The following is a 15,671-nucleotide window of genomic DNA, read 5'->3' on the forward strand; positions in this document are numbered from 1 at the left end:
TAAGGCAGGAAAAAGGATGTGGTTTGAAAAGAGTGGATTCTGGGGCTGAGCCAGAGCAAGGCACAGACACAGGGTCAGAGATGGGGGAAGGGGCCTCTGGGGCAAGAAGAGAAGTTTCAAGGTCACCAGTTTAGACTAGAAAGTCAGTATCAGAGGAGGGATGTCTGGAGAAGCATGAGACACCTTCCTAAGAGGTTCTCCTCCACTGCAATGCAGAGCAACAAGGGCTGAAGAGGCCCACAGCCAGGAGAATCATTACTGGCACAGAAAAAAGAAGAGCTGGAGATTCCTCCTCACTTTGAGGGCAGTGGAAATAATATCTTGAGTACACCTGACAAAGGCAAGTTAGAAATTAAGCCAGGACCTGGCAGAGAAGTGGACGGGGCTAGGAGGCCATGAAAAATACGAATATTCATTAAGTATCTATGTGCCAGCTAGCAATACAACAACAGCTTAAAAAGGCGGCAGGGGCCGGGGCGGGGGGGGGGGGGGCCAGGGAAGGTGATGAAAACAGGAGCTACGGCTCACAAAAATGCAGTTCGACAACTGAAAAAGCAGCTCAAGAACAACAGAAAGTGGACTTGAGATTAACGCTGGAGGGGGAAAAAAAGGCACCTCTTCTTCCCAATGTGTATGGACAAGCCTGGAGACAGATCCTGGGTGGGCTGAGGGGCAGAGCTCCCATGGTGAGTGCCTGGAAAGGGCAGGTGCCGCACGAGCACCACTGCCCATCTGCTGGGCCCTCTGTGAAAGAAGCCAGCCCTTGTAAAGGAGCCGAGCCAGAAGCTCTGGTTCCCGTCTGGCAGGGACTGGAACTGAGGGACAGAAACAGTGGGAAACACACAGGCATCAGCTGATTCAAAAGTGTGGTTATTGCCACACAGAGATACAGATGTTGAGGGCGAAGCAGGGAAAACCACTTGTATATTCTCCACAGTGCCTAGGACAATGCTTCGCATGGGTCAGGAGGGCAAACAAGGTGTGTGAAATCTGAGAGGAACCAAAACTACTTAGCTGTGCAGGTATCTTAAGATACGAGACAGAACCTCTTGCCCTGTAACCAACACAGTAAGTTTCTTTCTCTTCTAGAGTCAAAATGATATGAAGCCCTACATCCCATGTGACCTCAACTTAAGCCCTAAATCAACAGACACTGCCACAGGTCTGAGGCCCTGTACACAGAATAAAAACTGGGGGGTGGGGGCAGGGGGCGGGCAGGGGCAGACAGACAGGAGCAAGAAGGAATTTCCCTGCCTCATTAGTCTGCAATTTTCAGACTCATCTAGAAATCCTAGCAGTTCCAACATTTGGGTTAACTGGGGGTGGGGGTGAGGAATAAAAAAAAAATCCCAGGTGAATAGTAATTGGATTACCCAGCTATGCCCCAGAGTCAAATGGCTGGAAAAGGCCAGGACAGCAGGGCCTGATATAGTTAAAATGACACTATTTTCTAAACCAAAAATTGAGGCACTTGGCTGATAAAGACAATGGGATGGAATCTTTTAAATTGGGGTTGTCCTAGAAAAATTGGGGACATATGGTGGATTTAGGTCGGTAGCTTATTTCACAACAAGGGATCCTCTGGGTCCAATATGCTAATGGGAGGGGATTAAAGATCTGGGATGGGAGATCTAAGGGGGAGAGCTGTCACTGATTTGTTAAGCAGGAAAAGCAATAGAAAACTGTGTCTCTGTAGACAGCAAGGGAACAAGGTCAACATTCTAGGTATGGAGCAGGAAGGAAAGGAAAGTTGATTAGAACTGAAACCGTGTCAGTGAAATCTGTTCAGGTCTCAAAAGCGGCCTTGGGGGAGGGAGGGTGAGGACTGTGACGGTAGAGCTATCACTGGCACAAACTGGTATCCAGCGATATAGCAGTCGCCGACTAGTTCTCATCACTGCAGGGTCACAGTTAGCTGGCAACCTGACCTTGGGCAGATTATTTCCCTCCCTGTGGACTTCAATTTAACGACGTTATCTCACAGGTCTCGATTTTTAATGTAAAGAGCCCACACAATACAATATGCCTTCCTTTGGCATAGGAAGGAGAGAAAACGCTCTTCTAAAAATGGAAGAGAGGACGGACACAGAACAGCTTGTCCCTTTCCATCCAATTAAAAGCCTCGTGAGACTAGATTAAAAACAAAACTCTCCAGCTAAGTCGCAGGGCCCTCCAAGATAGGCAGTCGCCTACCCAGAAAGTAGAGCGGATGCCAGCAGCCCTGTCCCTAAGCGGACCGTGCATCCCGGGAAAGCGCCGTCCCCGGAGAACCGAAGCGGGGGTGGGGGCGTGCGGGGACACAACGGAAGCGTTGGGCACGCCGAGGGTGACGCAACGGCTGCCGGGGGAGTGAGGGGCAGGCAGGGTCCCGACGAGGCGGGGGAGGCGCAGGACACCTCCCTGGCGCCGGGAGGGCGAGAGTCGCGGGCTGGCACGGCCTGGCAGCCGAGTAGGCCTGGGCCGGGAGTGGCACCGGAGGGCGGTGGCCGTTGTCCGGTGAGACGAGCGCAGGCCGCGGGACCCCTACGGGCGAGAACCCCTCCCCCGCCACGGGCACTGACCTGTCCAGGGCCCGGCTGGGCCTGGCCGGGCGGGGCCTACGCAACCCCTCGGCCGGGCGCCGCCTCGCGCGGGGTCCCGGGCCCGGGCGGGCCGCCTCCTCTCCGCCGGGAGCCTCCGAGCCGGGGCCCGGGGCTGCCGCGGCGCATCCGACCGCACCGGCCGAGCCGGCGTCCACAAAGGGCGGCAGGGGCGCGAGGCCGGGGTGGGGGTGCGGGCGGTGGCGGATTGCGCGCGCGCGCGGCGGGCGCTCTAGGACTGCAGCCGCCGCGGAGACAATGCGGCGCGTCCCGGCAGGGCTCCCGCGGCCGCCTCCGCCGGGGGCGGGGCGAGGGGCGGGGGCGGGGCGTGTGGGGCGGGGCCTCCGGGAGGCGGGGCGCCGGCGCGGAAGCTGGGCCGCGCGCTTCCTTTGTGCGGCCGCGCCGGCCCCGCCCCCGCGGCGCCCTCGGGAAGGCGCCGCGAGGCCGGTGGCCGGTTAGAGACGTCAGGATGAGGTTTAGGGAGGTAGGCGCCGCGCCGTGCCGCGCGGACTTCCGCCCTCGCCCCGTCAGAAGTCCCCAGTGCGGTGATGGACTGTGACTCCCGCCTGGCCAAGTAGGAGGCAGGAAGAATAACGACTAGCACTAATTGAGTGCTTAATTTGTGTCAAGCCCTACATGCTCGCGCGCTCTTCTCACTTAAAAGAGTTCACAATAACCCCACAAGTAGTCATTATCCTCCCCACTGGGAACTAAGTATCAGAGAGGTTAACTAATGACCAAAGTGCCCCTGTTACACCTCCATAAACGGGGATAATGCCTCCTCTTTAGGCTTACTATGCAGGTTAACTGAGGGCATTTACACAAATTGCCGGCAGTGCCTGGCACACAGTTGGAGCCCAGTAAATGTTACTTCTTTTCCTAAACCACGCTGGTTTAAACTGAACTGGGGAAGCACCTCATTCAGTAGACGTGCTAGAGCTTGTGAGACCTTCACAAGCCCCCACCCCCCACGCCCAGCTTCATGCTGAATAGATGATCCGAATTTCTCTCTCCATTTCCAACATTACCTTTCTTAGCATTCATTCATCTCCCCATCCCTTTCCCCGCAGGCCTCATCTCTTTTTGTTTCCACATTTTACAGTTATTTTATATTCCCTGATGGTTTACTTTGCTCTCTTTTTCTTTCCCTCTCCCTCCGCCCATTTTTCAATGCCTTCTTTCATTAATATTCACATTTCCTTCCCTTTTCTGTCCCTACATTTCTTACACTTATATTTTGTTCTATAAACATGCCCACACTACTCCCTCCCTACCTTTATCCACTTCACTAGTCCCTTCTGGAATGCCCTCTGCCCAGCTCCACATGTCCAGGTCCTACCTCTCTTAAACGTCTAGACTCAAGAAAAGTAGCTGGCAAATTTTTCAGTAAGAGATCAGATAGTAAATATTTTAGATTTTGTACGTCATGTGGTCTCTATTGCAACCATTCAACTCTACTGTTGCATCAGGAAAGTGACCACAGACAACACAACATGAACGTATGTGGCTGTGTTCCAATAAAACTTTATTTGTGGACACAGACATTTGGATGTCATATAATTTTCATGTATCACAAAATATTCTTTTGAGTCTTAAAAATGTTTTGTGAATGTAAGAAACCATTATTAGCTTGTGGGCTGTAGGGATACTGGTCATATGATGAATTTGCCCCTTAGGATGTAGTTTGCCAACCTTTGCTCTAGAATAATGCCACTTCCCCCCCTGCAATCTACCCAGATAACCTCTACTCAGCAGTAACTTTTCTCTCTTACTTTTTAAAGCACTTACCCATAATCTTTCTATGACATTTATCATATCTATCTTTTATTGTATTTTTTTCCTCTGCATTTCTCATCTTTTCCAGAGGACCTTAAGCTCCTTGAAGGCAGGGTACAGACCTTCTTTCTCTGTGGATTACCTCCCATTTCACAGTGCTTTGCACAAAGCAGGCATTCAAACACTTAATACAGAATGGATATTTAAATCGTGGGTGCTTGACAGTTGTTTCCATTGTGCAAAACTTACTTTCCTCATGAGATAGAACCTTAGGAACAGGGTGCTTTGTTATATGTATATCATTTGGACCAGATTTCAGAAAAAAATTTTTAGAGTTTTATAGAGAAGATGAAGAAAGGAAGGCAAATGTCAGTTCATTCAGAGATTGTTGGATAACAAATAACTAAACAAAGACTGTTGATTATCACCAACCTGCAGACAGGGCATGTGTCTCCAGTCAGGTCCTATTCAACATTTCTATCAGCAGATTGGTTAAAGACATGCTATATAACATACAGATGGCAAAGTTAAGCAGAGGCGTTAGTAGAATGAGTGACAACATTCAGATATAAAACATTCCTGGCCCACCACTTAGTCTCTCTGTGCCTCAGTTTTCTTATCTTGAAAATGGGCATGATAAAGGTTTCAGCTTCAGAGAGTTACTGGCAGGATTAAGTGAGAAAATGCATGTAAAGCTGGCAGAGAGGACTCATTAAATGCCAGCTATTAACTGTTAACATTTTCTGGTGTGCCTCGAACTGTGGGCTAAATTCACAAGACACCATTGAATGGACATAATTAATAACATTTTAGCTCACAATATAAACTGTACAAGTTTGAGATGGGGGGACTTGAAATGATAGCAGTTCACGTAAAAAGAAACCACAAAAAACAGAAACCAAAACCAAGCCCAACCCCTCTGGGATTCACAAGACACAGTGCTCTGTGAACCAAGGAAATCATTCCCTTGGGTTGGGGGAGTTAACATGGGGTCATAGGTGCAATGTCCTGATGAAGGCAGGGAAGGGCACTACCCCTGAAGCCAGAATTATGGGGCTGCCCTTTCTTACCTGTGAGACTTGGAGCCTTTCATTTCCTCCTCTAAATAATGGGGACAATAGCAATGATCTCTCAGGGATATCATGAGTGAGCAAAGGAAAACACAACTTGGCACATAGTAGGTGTTCAATAAATTTTAGTTCCTCTCTACTATACTATGGAGAGCTCTGCCTCTTGGAGGGCTTATAAAGCTAGGTCTAGGTACCAACCTTGGGTCACTAGCATCTTTTTATATTTGGAATTAATGTGCTTCATTTGGGGGAATCACACTTTAAGAGAATTAGTGGAAACGTGGAATGTGGCTAGACAAGAATGATCAGCATGGTGGAAATGGGAGGTCTTGATGTGTGATAGGTAAAAAATGAAATAAATCTCAAATATTTAGCCTGGAAATGTTTTTTTCTCTCTTTCTCTCTCTCTCTTTTTTTTAATGGGGGGGGGTGAATGGGGAGAAGAAAGAGACATGATAACTGTCTACACACACTGTAGGAGATGGACTCCATTGCAATCCACAAGACAGAATCACAGCCAGTGGTGGAGTTTCAGGACAATACATTTTGGCTTAATTTGAAAAGCCACTTTCTGATAATCAGAGCAATCCTACAGTGGAATGGGCTGCTTTACAAAATGGTGAACCCCTTTTCATTGCAATTTGCCAAGAGAACTCTGATCTCCTCTCTTAATTTTTCGAATGTTCTCTGCTTTCCTTTGCTTTTCTTTTCCTTGATCCCTCTTCCATTCCTTATAGGACATTTATAACGACTTTGCCCCAAAGCTCTTTTATTCTCATTTCTCTTTCTTCCATTTCCAAACCCCCCTTTCTCTTGGTTCTCTCCATCTCCACTCCCAGCACATTGCGTTCAACAATGGAACTGCCTCCCTGAGTTATACGTGGCCCACGGCCCAGAATGTCATCAAGATCTGGGCCAAGATGGCTGCACACACTGGCAGAGAAGGAAAGGAAAGTGAGGGGATTGCTGTGGGGGCAAAGGTACCACCGTGGTTCTCCTGTCAGGGTAGAGGGATCAGTGGAGCCTCCTGAAACCCAGGTCTTAGAGAAGCCTGCCTGCCACTGAGCGCTCAGTGGGGAGCCCAGAGCAGAGCTGCCTGTTCGTTCAATGAGGCTTTCCATGAATCCCCTGCTAGCTCCCCTTAGACATTGCCCTCATCTGTGCGCTATGCAGCCACCTTGTCATATCGACAACTTCATGAACACTCTCTCATACCAAGCGGAGCAGAGGATTGAGACAACTGGATCCCTGGGTGAACTCTCAACCTGGCATATGGCTACGTGGATACATCTGACAGCAGTGACAGGCTGGCCTCATCTAGAACTTTCAGTTCTTTTCTTTCTCTATCCTTTTACACCTTCTGGGTCCCCTTTCTTTATCCTTGCTTCGTCTTCTCAATCCATTCTCTGATTCCACCTACCCAACTTCTTTCTTGACACTTGGGGTTTATAGTTTCCTTCCCGTTCTAGAGGCCCAAGTGCAATGTGCCAAGGGGTGGCAAGGAGGGCTGACTCTCTCCCCTCCCCCAAGGGCCCCGCTATGCTTCATACCGTGAGCTGGGGACTGCTGGATGTTTGAGCTCTTGGGCACGGTCAGGCCACCTGGCATGGCAGTGACGATGGCTTGCTGATGTGGTGATGGGCCAGACCGAGTCTCCGAACCACTCTTCTCCCCAGGCAACACTTCCTTCCAGTCATCGGGGGTGCATTGCTGGGGCTGTTGAAGGACAGGACAGATATGATTTGCTCATGAATTGTCTCTACCTTTCTGGACGCGTCCCCCATTTTTGTGGAGCTTGGGAAGAAGGACATTAAGATTCAGCCAGCCCCAAGTTAGGGAGAGGCCTCTTTTCTTTCCTGGAGTGCTCAGCGAGGACTTTGATGCTCAGCCCACACAGATACACATCCCAAAGGGGACCGTGGGATGGCCTGAGTGGTGACCTCCCTCTCTGTTCCCTGGGCCTTGGGATAGGCTTACTCACCACTGGTGAAGCAGGCTGTAGTTGTAAGATGACAGCCGAGGCGTGCTGGAACCTGCGCTGAGGGGTGTGGGCCAGGCCCTCGGGATATCCGTTGTGAGCCCCAGTGTCTGGTGCGGGAGGGGGACACTGCTGAGAGCTGCCAGGCTTGTGCAGATTGGCAGCGGGGCACTGGAGAGGCAGGGTGGATGGGACTGGGCCTAGCGGCATGGCATGGGCTTCTGGGCTGGGTTGCAGGGCCAGGCTCGGAGGGACCGAGGCCAGCTGGGGATGGGACGGGGCTTGGAGCGCCGGCCGTGATGGCTGGGGCGGCTGCTGCTGCTGGGATGGCTGCTGCTGCTGCATTACAAGCTGGGGCTGCAGGTGCTTTGAGGATGGCTGGGGGAGGAGCTGGTGCGGCTGCAGCTGAGCATAGGCTGAAGAGGGAGAGGCCAGGTTAGGTGGCATGGCTTGGCCTGGTCTTCTGCTGTGTCCCCCCATCTGTGCCCCCTCCCACATCCACATAAAGAAGGCTCCCCAAACTCAATGTTCTTGCTTTCATCTCTTTCCTCCTTTGCCGAGAGTTTAGCCTGGCCATTGCTAGGGCCTGACTTTCTCTCTCTGTTTTCTTGCTTTCTTCCTATTCTGAAACATTGGGCCCTTGGCTGGCCCTCAAAGCCCAATGCAAAGCTCACCTCCTCTGTGAAGCCTTCTTGGATCGTTCCAGCTGTTCAGAGAAACCCTGGACACTGGAGGGTGCTACATTCTCTCTCTCCTCCATGTCCTGCACTTGCTTTGCTCCATGTTTGCAACAGGTGCAGCCCGTCACCCAGCCTAGCTCTGTAAGGATGTTTGTTAGTCACCCTCCTGGCTCTGCTCAGGCCGGGCCCTCTCGAGGGAGGGCCTGCTGCACACATAGTCCTCAGACTCTGGTGGGAGGCAGCCTGGGCTGGACCACAGTTTCCTCTTGTTACAAGTGGGGGACCTTGGGCTAGCTGTTTAACCTCTCAAGGCCTCAGATGTCTTGTCTGAAAACCAGAAACAAAAATAGCTCTTGCCCAGAGAGTTGTAAGGATGAAAGAAAGAAAGAAGGAAACAACACAAAAAACTGTGAAAATAAAATGAGAGAAAAATGACATAATGTGAACAGCACAGTGCCTGGCACATGGTCACGGTCAATCATTTAATTTGTATCTTCAATCATATCATTAAAAGTGTTATTTCAGTCTTAGCTTAGGTTCTGAGTGTCCTGGGCTTACCTCTACCATAATGACGTGTATTGCAATGGATAAGAACTTCTTCTTAGCTGTCTTCCCTTACAGGTCATGAACCCCTGATGATTGGAGACAATCACATATGGCTTTATCTAGAACCTCATTTGATACCTAATAGTAGATGAGGGCTGAATAAATAAATGTATTGTCATGGACTGGGGTTCAGGGGTTGCCATTTGCTGCTTGCCCTTTCTTCCATTTTTAGCCAGACTGGCTTGTGGAGGTGAGGATTCCTATATTTTCTCATCATCCCTCCACTGTCCAGCTCATGCCTTATGGACTGTAGGGGTTCAGGAAATTCAGCTCAGAGACTGGGCGTTCTCACCTTGCTCACTCTGACTAGTGGCATCCAGGCCAGCTTAGTATGAGGGCCGCTCAGTTGGTCTGGTCCCGCCTAAAAAAGCTGTCCTCGGCAGAGACTCGTATAGCTAGAGGGCTGGCAGAGAGAGGCTGTGCTGTGCAAATGCACAGAGGACCACGGCTGGAGGCTCACAAGTGGATTTTTACCACCACAGGCTCGCAGCCAATGAGGGGAATGCCAATTCTGGGTCCTGAGCTAATATTTAAAAGGATCCTGTGACACAGGGGCAAAGGAAGCAGATTGCACACACAGGGGAGGTCCCTTCTTTCTTAAATTTTGTCTATATTACACATAGGTTCCCAGCTATCTCATCACAAGCCCATGTGGAGTTTCAAGCAGAATGTCAGCAGGAATGGAAAGGAGAGGACAGAAACAAGAGGTGTTAAAGAGACACAAAACGCTCCTCGTGGCCTACTGTTGGAGGCAGAGGAGGAGGGAGTATGGATGGCCCGCAGCTATAGCCTGGATGATGGTGAACTGTGGCAGAGAGAAACATGGGCGGTAATGAGGTTTTGAGAGAAATGTGTGGGGCTTCAGGTGATGGTAGAACATCCAACTAGAAACTGCCAGCAGGCATTTGGTGATTATAAATTGCCCCTGAGCACAACCTGAGCTTTGTCTCCTAATTTCACCCTGAACAGCTCAAAACTTAACAATCAGGTAAAGACTGTTAACCAGGCAAACTTAGTAATCAGGGACTTTTAAGATGATCCTTGTTAAGACACCCAAGAGATACTGCAGAGGCCGTGAAGTGCCTGGATAGGCTCTAGCCATCAAAAAGATCTGCAGATGAGGGGAAGTATCCCTGAAGACTCAAGGGAAACTTGTTCTCCCTTATCCCCAAACCATGAATTCCTATCCTGGGAACAGAGTCCATGTAGGGGCTGCTGGTTTGAGCTGAGAGCTGGAGATGGTACAGGTCAGAGAGGCTAAGAGGGTCAGAGGCTTGTCCTGCCACCCACTGGCTGTGTGGCCCGGGACAGGTCCTTTTCTCTCCCAGGACTTCAGGGTTTTATCTGTGAGACAAGAGGTTTGGGCTAGATGATCATACAGTCTGATGGGGGGTGGCTATCATAGGAAAGGAGTGTAAAATTCAGGATTTAGAATGTGGAAAAAGGAAGTTTAGAGAAGGTTCTAGATCTATAGTGCATAAAGAGTACAGTTAGGCACAGGACACATGTGTTCACCAAGATTGGGAGAGGCAACTGTTGGCCTCCCAGCCCTCCATCCCTGGACCTCCTCTCTGTCCCGCTCTCCCCGACCCTGTGCTGCTTGTGGAAGGGCACTGTTTCAGAACAAATGATGCTAGCATATGCCGAGGCTGGAAACAGAGCTCATTAAAGCTTAGAGAAGTTCATAGATCAAAGACTCCAGGATATTTTGGGGCAGGGGGAATGTACGTCCTTAAACTTTCAAGGTTAATAAAAAGCAAAGAACATGATTTAACTCCAGCATTGTGCTGCGTCAAATTCCCTGAATTTAAAGCGTTGCAGTAACTTTCTAATTGGTCTTTCTGATTCTTCTCTCTATAATCTGGCTTGTGGATAGACCACAAATTAATCTTCCTAGGGCACAGACCTGATCCCTGATTAAGGGCCGTCAGGGACTCTCCTCTGTCTGTGGTTGTCTAAGGCCCCTGGTGTTCAAGATCTTCTTACAACATAAACTAACCTTTCAATTTTTATTATTTCTTTGATCCAAGCCATCTTTACTGTTCACTGTGCCCTGTACAGAAGTTTGTACCCTGTCTCACACTGTCTAGAGTACCATAAATCAAATCCTCACAACCTCCTTTTCCTGCCACTTACCAGCAGTGGGAGGCTGGGCAACCACTGGACCTCTCTGGACCTCTGGCTCATCATCTTTAGAGTGGGGGTCATGATGATATCTACACTCATAGTTATTTCAGTGAATGACTTATCTGCTTTGATAGACAGAATTTAGGATTGATTTGTTTCCTCCAAACTGCCTAGAATTTAGCAGATGCTCAGTGTGGCTGTATGAATGCATGACAGCAAGGTGGAACTCCAGCTTGTTTGCGCCACAGAATTCTTCCCCTTCAGAGCTCAAATAGGCATGAGCTGGGGATAACCCTACAGGCCATTTTGGTTTTATCAGCACTCTGGTTTACTGCAGACCTTCGTCCTGTGTAACCTCTGCTCACCGCCTGCCTACCCTTACCTTCATCCACCCTAACTGCTCTGCTCACTGTCTGTACAGCATTCCTCTCCACTGTGCCCTTCTGGCTTCAACTTCAGTGCTTCCATTTTCTGGAATGCCCTCCTTCTGCTTCAGTGATCTCAGTGAGGCATAAGCTTCTTTGGCCCAGGCTCAGCTCATGTTCTCTCTCTTTGCCTTGACCCTGTTACGGGTTTTCCCTCAGAAGTCCTGAATGCTCTTGCTTTTATTGCTGATTTCTTTGATTCATTTGTGATTTAACATGTGCTATCTTGCAGACGTAGTTCATCAATGCTTAAAAATTCTTATCCCCCTACCACCATTTTAACATCTTTTGAAGTAGGCTGCATATTACAGTTGATGATGCTGGTTTAATTGGTAGTGCTTTTCTTACAGGCAAAAACATGGTGCATTGTAGTCAGTGGTATCTTAAACTGAAATACTTTTTATGCTTTTGTGTGTTTATTTCCTGTCTATCTGGCCAGATTATATGCTTTTTGAGTCAAAGTTTTTTTTTTTTTTAAGAGATGTGCTTTAGTTGAATGTTAGTAACGTTCAGTGTTTCTTTTCCCTTCCACACTGTCCAGCACAATAACCTGCGTGTCCGTAGATGCTCAGCAACTATCTGCTGTCGATCATAGTGAGGTCAGTGGGGTGGCTGATGGTGGGCACTTCCCACTGAGGCCACCATACCAGAGGCGGCCACATCCCTCTTCTCTACAGCTCAGATGGGGCATATCAGTTTTTGAAATATTAATGCACAGAAATCTCTCCGGGCCTTTATTTCCTCCTACAGTCCAGGGGTTTCATTTTTCGCTTGGAGCTCTTTTGGCTGCCGCCATCCCCCCACTGCTAGAAGGCTCACTGCTTCTAGGGAACAAAAGCTTGGTTCTATGGGACCTCAGCCATGGCTCTGGAAGGCCTCATCAGTTCTTTCTGTTATGGAACAGAGGAGGGGCAGGCCTAGGGCCTCCCCACATTAGGGCCCAGCTCAATGGAGAGACTCTAGGCCAGCTCTTCTTTCCCGTCTGGTGCTCTAACCTTGACAGCCGCCTTAGAATCTGAAGAGACCAATTCACTGTTCCCCAAACAATTGGTTGTTAGCAGCAAGAGGATTAAGGGCCCCTGTGCAGGAGGGCTGGCTGAGGGTTTACCAACAACGCCTCCTTTGCTGCATCCACTGCCAGAACTTGTGACCAGTAATGGACCTTGACTGATACTAAGTCTTCCTGGATGCAGGAAAAAGTTCACTGACCAGAAGTGCTGGGATTCTTGCCTCAAAACACATGGGAGCTGCAAGCATCCCAGATGTAGGCTGGAGGTTTGCTCAAATACATTTTTCTCTGAGCTGCAATACTTGACTAAAATTTGGAATTACCTGGACTACCAGTGAGGGGAGGGTGCTTGAGAGAGAGGAATGGCATCACTTTCTACTACCTACTACTCTTCAGGGCTTAGAGAGTTAAATGAAGAGATACTTTCAAGCTATCTGTTCACTCGACAAAAATCACTGAGCATCAACTACAGAGCAAGCACTGTGTTTGGTGCTGGCCAAAACCTGGTCCCTAGAATAGGTTTAGTGGAATACAGTTTAGCAAGAGAGAGTTGGTAAACAGATACCCTCAGCATCACTTGGTAAATATTAATGACAGGAGACAAGCACACACTACTAAGAACACAGAAAAGGAGATTCCGCTTGGAATGGAGAGCAGAGAAGGCTTCCTGGAGGAAGTACGTATCTAGCATGATTCAGAGTTCTGAAGACGATGAAAGGAAGAGCACGTGGGAAGACTGGGGCATTAAATACCATGGTGCTTTCAGGGACATACAGGGCATCCTGCGCAGCTGAACCCCTGGTGACTGGTGTGAGAACAGCCAGAGAGGAGACAGTTGGCCGGGGAGGGGGGGCGGGCAGTGTCTAAATGATGCCAGCACCCTTCAGAGGTTGCTCATCTCCAAAGATACCTCACGTGATCAGGCGTCAGGAAGTGACTGAGATTGAGGTTGACTCTGGAGGTCAGAGTCCCACATACACATAAATAGACAAGGAAGCGCCTTTTAGGAAAATCTGAAGAAATAGGCACATGGATTTTCTGAGATGCAGTCCTGCCAGGCTGAGGGCTAGGAGGAACGTGAGAGGGCAAATGGAGCTGAGGGAATCTCCCTGGCAGAGGAAACAAGTTTACAAAAACAGGGTTGTCCACCTCTGGGACATGCTGTGGTGGGCTGTCTATGCCCTAATATCTTTAGACCTGCCCTGCAGCTACCTGGCAAAACCACCAGACACCCTCTGTGAGCAGGATTCCTTGTAAGACAGTGCAGCATTAGAAAGGAAACCACCCACCCTTGGTAGAGGGATGAAAATACAGCAGAAGTGGCTAACGGCATGGATTTTAGAGACAGATCTGGTTTGCATCTTGGTTCTGCCACCTACAGGCTGTGCAACTGAAGACAAATTGTTTAACCTCTCTGAGTCTTGATTTCCTCTTCTACAAACAGGGATACACTTCACAGAGTAGTCTGTTAGTATCAAATGGAAGATTATGTTTCAACCACAAAGAGGAGAGGTTCACTGCCTTTGTTCATGCTGAGAAGATGCACAATACACCGTAGCTATTCTTAAAATACTACCTGCTATGTATATATTGCTTTGAACTTCTCAAAGCATTCTTATAATCTGAGTCTCATTTACTCCTTACAAGCAGCCTCTGAGGCAAATGGGCAGTGTTCCCATGTTATGAGCAAGGGGAGTTGTTTCCAGGAGACTTCTACAATGTAGCAGATTCAGGGAAAATTGACTTCATTTGACACAAGAGGCGGGGTGTCTTGGATCTCATAAATGCTTGAAAAACGCTGACGGGTGAGTGAAGGGCGCAGTCAGCAAGTGCAAATTAAGACGGCAGGCTTTCAAGGGTTAGTTGGAGGCTGTTGAAAACTTTGGAGGTAATCTTGGATGGATGAGGAAGGGGGAGTGTGATGCCAGGAGGAGAGGTGGAAGGTCTGCACGGGTCACATTGGTCACAAAGGGGTCGGGGTTGGGGGGAGGAGAGGGGGAGGATCTGTGTCGGGAAGCCCTGAGCAATTACAGTAGTTCTGGGGTCTTGAAGTCCCCCACCCAGAGTCAGAGTCAGTGGTCAGAAGTCATTAACGTGCTAATTATTGAATACCTCCTGTGACCCGATGAAGCAGGAAATGAAAGACGCAGTGAAGGTTTCTAAACAAGCAAGGTGCAAGTCTCTGAGGAAGGTGACTCTGGCAGGTATGGGAGGAGGGTCAGGTGGTCAGTTAAACCTCATACAGTCAGCGGGCCTTAAGCAAACCTGGGAGCTGACACAGAGAAAATATGGTCAGAACATGGTGAGAAAGTGGGTGGTGATGGAGGGTGGGAATAAGGAGTGAAAGGGAAAGAGTATCTACTGTGAGCCTGCCCAGTGCTGGATACATCACATCTCATCCATCTTTGTAGCATGTGGTAAAAATAACCATCTTAGTCTCATAAATGAAGAAATCAAGGTTTACAGAGATGAAGTAACAGGATGCTGGTCACAGAACCAGTAAGTGATGAAGCTGGGGTCTGAAACCAGGTCTCACTGTGAAGCCTATGCTTTTCCCATTCTAACACTCCTGCCTCCCTGAAGGGAAATGAATCAAAACTGTCCTGAGATTGTAAGCCTGGGTCCAGGAATACCTGATGACTGTGGACAGTGGCCAGGAATGGGGAAAGGGGGATCCTTTCTGAAGAGGGAGACTTCCAGCTTTGGGGTTTGATGTATGAATTTCCAAATTTTAAAAATGTGTATGCAGGTGGGGTGACATCCTCATGGGAGGATCCCACAGACAGCTGGAAATCGCTGGGGGTGGGGGTGGGGGGCAGAGTTGGATGTATACTGAGGAGTCATCTGTGAATGGTGGGGGCAGGCATCTGAAATGTAAGAAAAGGCAAGGTCTGCTAGAAGAGAGGTGTCAGAGTCAAACACGACAGGGGATGGATGGACTGAGCGTTTTGGGAGTCCCACAGCTAATGGCAGTGGGGCCGGGGAGAAGCAAGGAGCTGCAGGGCCCACCTACGTGCACAGATGGTCCCAGGCCCACGTGGCCACTCTGGGCAGAGATGTCTCCCAGTGCCAGCTGAGATAATCCCCTTCACTTCTGTTCTGGAGACATACTCAGTTTTCAAGGCGCGACTCAAATTTCCATAGCCCCTCTTAGAATTTACACTTGTTCAGCTCTAATGCCCATATGGTTGGCATTGTGTTTGGCACATAATAGGTGCTAAATGAGTATTTGTGGAGCTGAATTGAACAATTAAGGAGGGAAGGCTATATGGAGATGGTAATTAATTATTTTTTTCTGAGCCATACCTTCTTCATTTGTGAGATGAATAATTATTGCTAGGAGTAAATGAGATATGTAGGTTAGGCATTTAGTACAGTGCCTGGAACATGGTTGTTCATTATTGGTTGGTAATTATCATTA

At 49.0% G+C, this 15,671-nt stretch overlaps 1 protein-coding gene across 4 annotated transcripts in view; it reads right to left on the bottom strand.

The window, feature by feature from the left end:
• PHC2 (polyhomeotic homolog 2) overlaps positions 1-15,671 on the bottom strand; it is a 123,742-nt gene that overhangs the window by 21,172 nt on the left and 86,899 nt on the right. For 3 of the 4 annotated variants that reach the window (XM_018058114.1, XM_018058119.1, XM_018058118.1), the window contains exons 8-9: positions 7,407-7,819; positions 6,976-7,141 (exon numbers count right to left, since the gene is read on the bottom strand). In XM_018058114.1, coding sequence (XP_017913603.1) covers positions 6,976-7,141; positions 7,407-7,819 — 579 coding nt within the window. Of the gene's footprint in view, positions 1-2,561; positions 2,811-6,975; positions 7,142-7,406; positions 7,820-15,671 lie in introns of those variants that run through there. The other variant, XM_018058120.1, reaches the window with a different exon arrangement.

Source organism: Capra hircus, chromosome 2 (assembly GCF_001704415.2).
Source record: "Capra hircus breed San Clemente chromosome 2, ASM170441v1, whole genome shotgun sequence".
Lineage (NCBI taxonomy): Eukaryota > Metazoa > Chordata > Mammalia > Artiodactyla > Bovidae > Capra > Capra hircus.